Source organism: Scheffersomyces xylosifermentans (assembly GCF_036884685.1).
Source record: "Scheffersomyces xylosifermentans strain CBS 12540 chromosome Unknown RJT20scaffold_5, whole genome shotgun sequence".
Classification (NCBI taxonomy): domain Eukaryota; kingdom Fungi; phylum Ascomycota; class Pichiomycetes; order Serinales; family Debaryomycetaceae; genus Scheffersomyces; species Scheffersomyces xylosifermentans.
The window spans coordinates 1,358,678-1,371,742 of record NW_027042943.1 but is presented as its reverse complement, the minus strand read 5'-3'; the positions used below and the strand labels follow the sequence as shown (position 1 = coordinate 1,371,742).

Here is a 13,065-nt window from a genome sequence, read left to right as displayed (position 1 = left end):
TAAAAAACCGCCCTGGTAAATCACAAGTTAGAAAGAGAAAACTTTACAACCACCAAAACAGCAAACCACACCGGCATGAAAGGAGGCAGAATGAAGGGATTATATTCTGCGTCTGGGTTAACAGGAGGGAAAAGACAGACAGCCAGTGGGACGGGCATGAGGCTGGTTGTTACAAACGTAAACAGACCGCTAGAAAATAATTTTGAAACGCGATGTTTGGGTTGTCCCGGAATGGCGAAAGGGGCCGGTTTTGGGGAGTGCCGAGCACTTGGCGAGGTTGCAGACGGAGGAGAATTTATATTTGTAGCATGTGACCATGATCACGTTCTCGAGCCTTTCCGGGGGTTATGATAGAAGCCCTTTTTGTTGCGTGTTGTTGTTTTTTCTTGCGTCGCCTGCACACAAACCGTGTTCTTGTCTGACCAAGTCTTGTTTTCTGTGTGTAGCAAGTGTGCCCTGTCCGAGGGGTAAATAATGCAGCACGATGCAGAATTTAGGTTGAACCTGGTTGGTCGGCATTTCCTCATCGGGCCATATTTGTACCGTTTCTGTCGTTTAGTTCCAAGATTAAACCGGGTAGGTTAGTATTCTATGCTCATGCCAGCCTTATTGAGTCAACAAGGTAACATGTCTTGTAGAAGAAGCTTAAACTAGAGTTATGCCAGCAGGTTCCAGCACAATCAAGCCTACAGGGTTTTCAAGTGCTCCTGTAGCGGTACTTGCTAACCCTAGTAAAGTGAGGTGGTGGTTAGGCGGTGTTTGGCAATTTCCATGCTGAGCCTTGGTATACCACGATGGGGGTCCCCACCACCTCGTGTGAAACTACCGCTCTGCTGGCCAATGTTATTGTTATTTTCGTCTCGTAACATACCAGAGCTCGTGAAAATGTGGTGGCCGCTCACACATAGATGAACCTCGCGGGCTATACGATTCCCGTCAGTCCTGATTGTTAGCATCGGCTGTCGTGTAATGGAGTCACGGTACTACAATGCTACAGTGCTAGTCTACAGTTCTATGTTGCGAGGTGGTCCTGAATAATCTTACCTACAAGCACAGTAGACGACAGGACTCTATTTTCCGGGCTATCAAACAAACGAACAGCTGAGCCATCCAAAAAGGAGTCATTGACCGGATGTAATACCGGAGGTATACGTGTATGTGTTGTTATTAGTTTATGTACCGGACATTAGTGTCTGGTTTTCTTGACCGTTTTGGGACGTTGCATTGCGACACACAGCGATCTTGCGACAATGGGTCATTGTCCAGCAGAGACTGCTGAAACGAGATCTGAAGTGGCAGCTACACCAGCTACCGGTGCAAGCCTCTTGAGAGAAGACACATATCTGCATCTTAGGGTATTTAATGACATGAGCGCCCAATTGCCATAGAGCATTTAATCATGGTTTTCCATCTATTGGCCGGAAAATGCTCACCAGAATTTGTGGATTCGCTGGCATTCCGGGTTATATCCAAAGGTCTGGCCACTATATGATGCAAGATGCTGACTATAATGTAGTGTATATCAAATGCGATGATCAAAATGCTAGCCAAATACTAGCTACCAGAAAATAATTTAGTCATGTATTTACCGTCGCATTCAACGGTTTATTTGTGAAGTGCTTTTGAAATATCACCATGTTAGCTCTATTCTCTCTTTACTAAGAATGTAAAAAAATTCTAGACTATCAGGCGAAACTATATGCCAAGTAGAACTATAAAATTGTGCTTAATATGAAATAACCAGGCCAAAGATTTCTGATTGGCTACATTCGGAATAGATCCTACGTATGTCTTTAAAGTGCATATGTATGGGTTTGAGCTAATCGTGGAGTCGAGGAACAATCTGAACCGTCAAATTGGAGTAGTAGTAGAGTGCATCTCGTCTCTTCTTTCTTTATTATTAAACCGCGAGAACATGATAGACGACATCTCAGAAAGTATGATGATGTCATGCATTGTCCTGTACTGTCATGTATGTATCTCAACGGCTTTTGAAGGTTGCAATGCGAAAATTTTTTCACAGCTTATCCAAGTTGCAAACAATGAATCAAGACTTTTTGTCTGCTTGCAATACCGGCTCCTCGTAGCCATGCAAATTAACTGTACGAGACCGGATTACATCTCTCTTGTTTTAGCTCATGTCTCTTGAGTGGTTATGTAACTGCTCAAAAAGTGGAGTCTAGACTACGCTCGACTCATAGATGAAACATCTAGCCCTTGAGTTTCGACAACTTCAGCGTAATCTTAAGAATAAATTATGAGGTTCCCAATTTTTTGAGTCAATTACCCACTCCTCTAGTTCATCGAATATTTTAGAGGATGGGAGAATAACACAATATGATACTACTAGTTAAATGAAGACTTGACAGTCTCATTGCTGGGAAAACTAACAATATCCACATTCTTTCAAAATATTTGCAAACACTGGAAATATTTCGAAAAAAATTAATACAATCGAAAAAATGTAAACTTAAAAGGCAACACCCGCTAGTACACTAGTTACATTAAATCAAGTTATCATAGTAAACCTACAAGTTGTTTCATTTGATAAGTTCCTGATTTTTTGAACGACTAGAAACATCCATTAAATTGAAGCTGTAGTAATAACTTATAGAATAATTTTTTTTACAGCAGCATGCAATAGCCCATCATCACATTTATGACGTCAAGCATTGGAGAATTAATCACTACACAAGCGAAATTTGCAGTAATCCTTCCTCCCCTCGTAGTCATCGATTCCGTTCAAGTGAGTTTATCACAAAAGTCGATGCTCTGTCACCCTAATCAGGCACGCAATATTACGTACAGGTCGCACTTGATTTTTAAAATTGCGCTTTGATCAAGTGACTAATGTCGAGTGATAATACCAGTGCATTCCTTAATGGTAGAGGCTACAGAAATCCATGGAAAATCAAAGTGGGTACCGTTGTAGCAAGATGTGCGGCAACCAATAATGGAGTCGTGTCCAGACCACTATCCCGTTGTGTTAGCAAACAAGAAAGGTCACAAGGACTTTTTTTGGCTGCCAACTGGTGGTCTTTTATACAAGTTAGTTGGTGATCTTTGGTTAATACAAGCTGGATGCAAAGAGCTTTCGGAATTATGTTAACTTGCTACGAACAAATGGGAAGTGGCGTTCGAAAGAGCCATCCTGGTTGTACAATGCTTGAGCTAATTGTGCATTTAAAATGAATATTACGATTAGGATGTGCAAAAGAGGTCGTATTGAGTTAATAAAGTGTTCTAAATTGCTAATATGGAAATTGGAACACGAGTAGCTTCGCCTTACTAAGGATTTCGCTCCAGAACCCCCCCCCCCCCCCCCCCCCCCCCCCCACGACCCTTCTAATACCACCATTAGTATCTCAGAGGGGAATTACATCTTCTGAGCTCAAAATATTAACTCCTAGAAAGTGTTAGTAAAACATTTTTATTGGGTGAAAACCAACCCAAAAAGTGGTCACTATAGTTGATATGGAATTGGAAAGGTTAATAGCATCAGCAAAATCACGCTCTCCCTACACTAGCTTGTACTTGCTATGAACCTATAGAGGTTATATAAACGGTCAGATATGAAGGATAATCAGAATTTGAGGACTATGATGACTTTTGTAGTAGTTGAAGAAAATGCGTCAAACAGTAAATTTGCCAGCACTCCAGTACCATCTTTTGTATTGAACTATGTGATTCAGAAAGAGAAGCCCCACCACAGTTCGGTAAAAGGCAAGAAGGAGCCAACCAACAGAACTAATCAAAATTGACATCGCTGCAACCATGGTTATTGGCGAGGTATCCGCCGGTGAATACCTCGAACGAGTACTAAATTGAATGTTCTAAAACTGTGTCACGATTGGCATAAAATCACAAGTGACTACCAACGGAGAGAATATCCATATCTAGACAAAAATGACTATTCGGCTCCAGGTCTATGATGTAAAGTGATCGACTTCGTCACGCAATACAGCCCAGATGTGCAAACGTAGCAGATATAATTAGGAACAAAATAATTGCGATGGTAGATAAGGATATTCTTTATGAATTGTCTTGTTGTGGCTTTGAGGAAAAACTAATGGACATGCCATGTATTGAGAGAAGTAAATTCTTAAATTAATAGCCTCGAACTTGGGAAAGGCGGATGAACTTATGATGGTAGGAGTGGTCGGTAATTGGATATGCAACTGCTCTCGAAAGACTAAGTCTTAGAACGACTTGGAAAAATGGATATTCCTTGTAGCAGTATTCCTTGTAGCAGTGTGTGGATGATTTGCAGGTAATTTGGGCCCTAACGAGCTGATATCGTTCTTTTTCTTTCTTCTACACACATTATGGATTGTTTTAGAGACCTAATAACTGTAGCGTTCAATATAGCGAAGAATCTTCTATTTTATCGGCGCCTAATTGGAAATCCTCTAGCGTGTCCGATTTGAAATAGTTTTGAAGCAGCAAATTTAGCTTTGATTGAAAGAAGTCCTATGAGATATCAATCAGTATTAGTGGCCCGTCACAAACTTTAAGCAAATTTATAAGCAGTATAAGGACCGCCATTTCTAATGCTTTATATTTCAAATTGATTTGCAACTTCTATACTTCTACACCTAAAGCAGCCAACTGGAACTGTATATATAGGACGATATTATGATTGCAAAAAAAAAGCTGATAAGATATAGTCACGTGACCACGTTTATTTTGACAAGTGCAAATACATATTGCGGTACGGATCTCCTATATGTTGCAGCCGTTACCCTGCGGGAACCAATAGGTGATCGAGTTGATATGTAAACATTACCACGTGACTTGAAAAGTATCATATCCAGGCTTCAATAAATCAGTATTATGGTATCTCTATGATGTGAGTTTAACGCAAATATTTTACATTTACAGATATAGATTGTGCCGTAGAATTATTAAATGGTGTTTAGTAGCAACTTTACTTATTAAACGCCCTCAAAATTGTACTTTTTAGTATTTTTGATTTGCATCAATCCATCTGATTTTCAAATTAGCTAAACTTTTTGCAATCATTTCTGACAATTCTATAAAAATGAAGAATTATACACCTTTTACTATTCTAAATTTGGTAACACTAGTCGTGTTTCATCCAATAGTTTGTTATGAATGTTTATATTCCATTCTTGCTAGAAACAAACCATTCCTGTCATATTCTATGGTCTTACGTAGTATGCATGAATCAACTACTCCTTAACTATGTTGATTACTGCTGCTTCTTCAAAAATAATTAATAAGCATCTCCTTTTACTATGACACTGGAATAATACATTAATCTTTAATTCCATTTCGAGGAAGTTCTTCCGTGATTCCGAATAATGGTGCAAGTATTGCAATAGGATTCTTAGCTCCCGAGTTGTTTATATTGTCGGAACCAAGTACCCGTAGTAGTTTGCAATGGTATTTCCGATCCCCAGAACCACAGATGTTGAGAATATAATTAGTCACAGAGATGTCGACTTTCAACGAATTACGGATGCAATAACCCTTAGTCAACTGAATGTGCCACAGTGTACCAGACTTATTTCAGGATACTGTATGACACATCTTTCTATCTACAAATAGTCATACCATACTGACTCATCAGTATGCCCCTCTAATTTTTCGCACCAAACGAGATTTGATAAATCTGAGATTAGATTGGATGAGATAGGCTATATATAACACCAGAAATCGTGATTGAAAAAGGCAACTCTGATCCGGAGTGACAGAATTTCTTGGTATATTGAAATAGGGACTTTATTATCATGCCACAACCAATTGTGCCTTTTGGTAAGCAATTCAGGGAAAAATTCTTTGCTCACATCGACCCCAAATATGTGCCTGTTAACCACGGCTCATACGGTGTAACACCGGAACCAGTCTTTAACAAGTTCAAAGAGCACATCCTCGAGGACTTTAAGAATTCAGACCATTATATCAAAGTAGAGCAGCCCCAAGTATACAAAGAAGCCCTAAAAGAGCTCGCACAATTCTTCCACTGTGATTACCGCAATCTTGCAATTGTAGACAATGCTACTAGTGGAGTCAACACAGTGTTGAGAAGTCTTCCATTCGAAAAAGGAGACAAGATAGTAATTCCCACTACAGTTTACGGCGCATGTGGAAATACTGTAAAATTCTTAGAAAATAGATATGGAATTCAACCAATTTTAATCCAATTGGACTATCCCCTTGAAGATTCGGAAATTATTGGCAAGTTTGAAAAAGTCTTCAAGACGGAAAGCCCCAAACTTGCTTTGATTGACACTATCATTTCAATGCCAGGTGTAAGGTTTCCATTTGAAGAAGTCACTGCATTGTGCCACAAATATGGGGTGTTATCATTGATTGACGGTGCTCATAGCGCAGGTTTGATTCCAATTGATTTGGACAACCTCAAGCCGGACTTCTACACTTCCAACTTGCACAAGTGGTTGTACGTACCTCGTGGAACTGCTGTGTTATACGTGGACAAGAAGAATCATCGCCAGATCCATACGATGCCAGTCAGTCATTCTTACTTAGATGACAAAGCCGTCGTATCTGAAGAGGAAGAAGATAACTGGTTAGTTGACCGATTCACATTTTACGGGACAAAGAATTTCGCCAATATTGCTGTGATCAAGGATGCAATTAAGTTCAGGGCCACTGAGGCTGGCGGGGAAGAAGCCATCCATGATTATTGCTTTGATTTAGCCAGAAAGGCCGGGGATGTCGTCAGCAAAATATGGGATAGCCCAGTGCTCGAGAATAAAGCCCGCGATTTATCAAACACTATGGTCACAGTAGAATTCCCAAATGAAAGATACAATATTCACATCAGGGATCTCAAGAAGAACATAGGTCCTGTTTTTGAGTACATTTTCAGTAAAATGTTTGCAGAGAACACTTACGTTCCATTGGTAATTCACAATGAAAAGTTGTATGGCCGTTTCTCAGCTCAAGTATACAATGAATTGTCGGACTACAAGTATGCAGCCGAGGTAGTTGCAAAGGTATTCGAGTCCTTGGCTAATGATCCAAACTATAAAAAGTTGATTAGAAAGGAGCATTTGTGAACTATCTCGACTGGATACGACAACTTAGACGAAGAAGGAGAATCTACTAAATATAATTATATGAACAAATAAAGCAAGAATTAAATAAACAATAGACATAATATCCGTGAAAATGGACAAAGTTCAAGACTCACATCTATCCACCATTATTCTTTGTCTTCTTCCCTACAATCTTTGACAAATAGCCAAACACAGGCGTCCAGACGACGAAAACACACAGGAAACGAATACGATTGCAACAAGCTGGAAGCACAATATTTGGGTATGATTAGTTGTATTCGCGGGGCAACTACAGCAACGTTCTCGATCTAGCTTGGTATCTTAAGCTGTTGGTTGCTCCAGAACGTTTGGGCAACTCATGATGTTCCCAACAGGCACTACCGTATGTGCTCTTGGTGAGATGAGAAGATGCAAATCAAGGAAGGTAAAATGACAGCACAGTCATTTGGGGAGTCACACATGGAAATTAATAGGAGCATATCATTGAGTGAACTGGAAAGGCAAGTGAAGTGGCAAGTAACAGGGCTTTGATTGAACTAGAAAGGCAAGAATCTGGGGTGACCAGGTTCTCGAAAACAAGGCTGACAGCTCGACCAAGTTTACCATATCAAGAGGAATAATACTATTGTATCAATGGAAGTTTAAGTGCCATGTATGGTTAGTGTGGAATCCCCACAGGAAATAAGGGTATCCATACCAAGGGCTTACAAAGGTATGCTTGGGATACCTTTGAGCATACCTACAGCAATATGTTTGCTCCAAACTCTTATGTTCCTTTGTTCTTCCACATTGGCTGTATGGGCGCTTCTCAGTTCACGTATACAATGAACTATCTGACTACCGGCTACTCCACTGAGGTTGTTATTAAAGTCTTCAAGACATCGGTAAGCGACGCAAACTACATGGAATGAATTAGTTAGGAGACACAATTGTAACTTGCGTAAAGGCATAATTATATTATCATCGTAGCGCTTCTTACTCAGTGTACCCCCATGAAATATACTCCTTTAGAAATTCATAAACAAAAAGCTACAACAAAACAACGAATTTGCTCAACCTCAGCACTGAAACAATGTTTGAAGTGACGACTCCCCTTTATTTGAATAGTCGCTGCCATTTGCACCACTGATTTCATTCACATTTTCGATGTAGCCCCCATCGCTTCGTCGATGAAAAATTAAATGAATCAAAACATAAAAATCTATTACTTACATTTTATCATCACTAAGTTCAATAAATCCTGACTATTAGATCTGTCCCTAGGTCATTGCAATAAATCTGCATTCTTCTCTACTATCTTGGTCGGTTTTCCTTGTAAATTCCTCCGGAAGTGTGATATACCTCATATATGCAACCTCTCCTCCTCTACAAGCACTTACTGACTCTATCACTCCACCATGTGAGCTCATCTCTTTCACAGTAACAAGCAGAATTCGCAGCCATTTTTATAGTGGAAGAGTCACGTGCCTCATCTTAAAAAAATTGGAAAACTGGATTTTGCGATGGAGCTGATAATGAAGAATAGTGATTGATTTGGTATTGGATAAGCAGCTAGTAAACTCTGAAGTAGGATAAGATGGCTGACGAAAGGACGTTTAAGAAACAGAAGTTGGAAGAGGAGTCCACTGCCGAAATTGTGGCCGAGGAAGCAGAAGAGCATTTACGATTGCATCCTCATCATGAATCAAGAGAAAAGTTGGTTCACCACGATGCTGGAGAGTTCCTGGGCTTGGTCAGGCACAAAACAACTTCGGAGCAAGCAGAGAAGTTGGAATCGGGGGTGAATAACCCATTCACAGGTTCCAAGTTCTCGCAGCAATACTTTGATATCTTGAAGGTCAGAAGAGATCTTCCAGTACATGCTCAGAGAGATGAATTCTTACGTATTTTCCAAAGCACTCAAATCATGGTGTTTGTTGGTGAGACAGGTTCTGGTAAAACCACCCAGATCCCACAATTCGTGTTGTACGACGAAATGCCCCACTTAGAAGGAACTCAAGTAGCTTGTACTCAGCCTAGAAGAGTTGCCGCTATGTCTGTGGCTAAGAGAGTTGCAGACGAAATGGATGTAGAGTTGGGTGAAGAAGTTGGTTATAGTATTCGTTTTGAGAACAAAACATCGAATAAGACGATTTTGAAATATATGACTGATGGTATGTTGTTGAGAGAGGCTATGGAAGATCATGACTTGAAGAGATATTCATGTATCATTCTAGACGAAGCGCACGAAAGAACTTTAGCTACTGATATACTTATGGGTTTATTGAAGCAAGTCAGTAAAAGAAGACCAGACTTGAAGATTATCATTATGTCTGCTACATTGGATGCAGAAAAGTTCCAAAAGTATTTCAACGATGCCCCATTATTAGCTGTTCCAGGAAGAACCCATCCAGTTGAGATTTACTACACCCCAGAGTACCAAAGAGACTACTTGGACGCTGCCATTCGTACAGTCTTGCAGATCCATGCCACCGAAGAAGATGGTGACATTTTATTGTTCTTGACTGGTGAAGAGGAGATTGAAGATGCTTGTAGAAAGATCTCATTAGAAGGAGACGAGTTAATCAGAGAACAGGGATGCGGTCCATTAAAGGTTTATCCATTATATGGTTCATTGCCACCACACCAGCAACAAAAGATTTTCGAACCTGCTCCAGAGAGATTAACTCCTAATGGAAGAGCCGGAAGAAAAGTTATCATTTCTACTAATATCGCAGAAACGTCTTTGACTATTGACGGTATCGTTTATGTCGTGGATCCTGGATTCTCCAAACAGAAAGTGTACAACCCTCGTGTAAGAGTTGAGTCTTTGTTGGTCTCTCCAATCTCCAAGGCATCTGCCCAACAAAGAGCTGGTCGTGCTGGTCGTACAAGACCTGGTAAGTGTTTCAGATTGTACACTGAAGAAGCGTTCCAAAAAGAATTGATAGAGCAATCATATCCTGAAATTTTGAGAAGTAACCTTGCATCGACAGTCTTAGAGTTAAAGAAATTGGGTATCGATGATTTAGTCCACTTCGACTTCATGGACCCACCAGCTCCTGAAACAATGATGAGAGCCTTGGAAGAGTTGAACTATTTACAATGTTTGTCCGATGAAGGAGACTTGACAGCCGCTGGTCGTATGGCCTCCCAATTCCCATTGGATCCTATGTTGGCTGTGATGTTAATAGGATCTCCAGCATTCAATGTGTCTGAGGAAATCTTGACAATTGTGGCTTTGTTATCTGTTCCAAATGTTTTCGTAAGACCTGCTGCTGCTAGAAAGAGAGCAGACGATGCCAAGATGGCGTTTGCACACCCAGACGGAGATCACTTGACATTGTTAAATGTGTATGAAGGATTCATCTCCGACGATGCTCAAAACATCGGTGTACATCAATGGTGTCGTGATAACTTCTTGTCGTATAGATCGTTGACTTCCGCCAAAAGTGTGAGAGCACAATTGCGTCGTATTATGGAGCGTTACGATTTGGAGTTGAACACTACGCCATATGAGAGCCGCGAATGGGGTGATAACGTTAGAAAGGCATTGGCTGCTGGATTCTTCATGCAAGTTGCTAAGAAGAAGTCTGGAAGTAAGGGATACTTGACCATTAAAGACAACCAAGAGGTGTTGATACATCCATCTACGGTATTGGCTACAGAAAGTGAATGGGTCATTTACAATGAATTTGTGTTGACGAGTCAGAATTATATCAGAACTGTTACTACAGTGAGACCCGATTGGTTAGTCGAATTGGCTCCTAAGTACTACAACTTGGACCATTTCAGTAAAGGAGACGTCAGATTATCTTTAGAGCGTGTGATTGATAGAGTTGAGACCATGAGAAGATTAGAGGACAAGAGCTCCAAGAAGGAGAAAAAGGAGAAAAAGGAGAAAAAGGAGAAGAAATCGAAGAAGTCCAAGAAATAATAGAGGATTTGATAGCATATGTACATTATAACAAGCAATTAGCACAATATAGAATTGGTTTGAACTATCATTGTAGAATTCAATAGCAGTTTTTCGTTTGAACGGTAAGTCATTTTTGGAAAGCAATTGCAATGAAATAGATCAATTAGTACCAATTTCACTCTAAATTTTGACGCTAATCGGATCTTACTTTTATCGACACTTTACTTTCTCTCTCTCTAGACTTCTCTATGGGCTTATGCTGCTGAGTCATCCATAGATTCACCACTTTTGTCGATTAGACTGCCGATCTCCAACTAGTTACATGATACCCCACAAAGAATGTTTCACATTTCAAAACAGTCTTCCACCAATCTTCTTCTGCGTTTGTTTTGCACTTAGCTAATCAAGCGCACATCTTTCCCTCTTCTTTATATACCACCATCAAGAACCCGTTTTGCATCTATTCCAGACGCAGCTGCTGTCCCCCAAAATACTCGCTGACACGACCGTATCACGCGTTTATTATTTCTGTACTGAGGCTCGTCAAAAAATTACTTCATTCTGAAACACGGAGTATTTTTTCAGGAATAGCAGCCGTGGTAGATAATATTTCTGTAGTAAGGGCATGAAGAGATGAAGAGATGAATCATTGAATTGGTTAGAGATATTGGATAGTGTAGATTCGATTCTGTAGATAGTGTAGACTTTCTGTAAACTTTGTTGGGAACTCATGTAGATCATGGCTCTCTAAGCTAGATTTTGCCCTTGACGTTGTTTTGTATGTACTATGCGTTACGTATTCTGTGCCCTGAGTTGGATCACCTTTTGCCTTAATGCTAGGCTTTTGATTCAGGGTACTAAATGACGCAAGTTTCTGTAGCCTGTGCAATCTATGTCATAGACAAGGTACTATGTAGTCTAAGTAGCGTAATATTTAGCTTTATCTGCTATCTACGATTTCCACATCCTCCCTCAACACCGGATTGAACGTGATATTTTAGCCCTGTATGCCTCTCGCAGCACCAGTACTATACAGCAGTTGCACATGTCGCTTAAAATAAAGGGTTTACTCTATCTATGCCAGAGAACGGCTCAAGTCGTGCTTACCGACACGGTACGGAGAAGTTCGATGACTGTTTCTTGGAGAAATCGCTTCCAATTTTCCAATACTCCTCTTCATGGTCTGCAGAATGAGGTGACAAGGTGTGGAATCTAATACGCGTATCATTCTCGTTTCAGACAGTTTGGTGAGATTTCACCTGAGGCCCATTTCATCAGCAGTCTTCACACAGGCAGATGGCAGATCTCTTGTTTACGTGATTAGGGTAGGGATCATTGGTCCCCCGCCTACGTGTACTTTAGCTATTTAGCAATTTTCAACCATGATTTGGAAGGGGATAAGAGAGAACAAGAGGGGTTTCTGGTGTGCCAGTAAGGGGAAGACAGCGGTAGTACAATACAAAGCGAAGGGCATTTACGAAGCCGTTGATGATAGCGGTAATTCTATGATAAAAACTCTAATTTAACCATCAACAATACTCTCCCAGTAGTGACACCAACAAGAACAATAGGTAATAATAATAATAACCTGCCAACTGCAGCAACTACAGAAATCGGTAAAATCAGTAAAATAAACCATAAATTCCAAAAAGCTACACGTAAGCCGTATTAAAATAAAACGACTTCCTCCAGAACTACCATAACACTAATGGTAACCATAACCGTAACACCTTCGAAGCCCAATAACCCCAATAAGCCCTACCATTTCTGTAATAATCCCATGATCCCCTAATAATATTATCACCTCTCGCTGCAATCACAATACCCTATTTCTCCTTCTCTGCAACACAACACGAAAATCCATGGAACGATCCTGGTCCGTTTGCCTATTTCGGGACGTTCCATGGCCCGTTATTTCTTTACTTGGAGGGGTCTGGTGTTGATGTCAGTTACAGTGTGCATTTGTGCATTCGTTAGCGTTTAGTTCTAGCGTGGATGTGCTTCGTTCAAATGCCAGGCACGGAACTTGGAACTCTGGAACTATGGAACCATAATAAATTAATTCACGGTTCTGCCGTTCAATAGTCTCTTTTTTGCATTTCGTGGGTGGTATCCTGATCT

The 13,065-nt window shown here is 40.4% G+C and overlaps 2 protein-coding genes across 2 annotated transcripts; both read left to right on the top strand. All coding sequences in view use genetic code 12, as the record gives it.

Annotated features, from left to right (window-relative positions):
• The first annotated feature begins 5,662 nt into the window (after nt 1-5,662).
• RJT20DRAFT_50702 (cysteine desulfurase selenocysteine lyase) lies at nt 5,663-7,398 on the top strand. Its single transcript, XM_064920418.1, has one exon. The coding sequence runs from the start codon at nt 5,754-5,756 to the stop codon at nt 7,044-7,046; it is 1,293 nt and encodes a 430-aa protein (XP_064773883.1). The 5' UTR covers nt 5,663-5,753; the 3' UTR covers nt 7,047-7,398.
• A 1,079-nt stretch (nt 7,399-8,477) lies between these two features.
• RJT20DRAFT_50695 (DEAH-box ATP-dependent RNA helicase) lies at nt 8,478-11,056 on the top strand. The gene has a single exon (XM_064920417.1). The coding sequence runs from the start codon at nt 8,623-8,625 to the stop codon at nt 10,960-10,962; it is 2,340 nt and encodes a 779-aa protein (XP_064773882.1). The 5' UTR covers nt 8,478-8,622; the 3' UTR covers nt 10,963-11,056.
• Nucleotides 11,057-13,065: the final 2,009 nt, after the last annotated feature.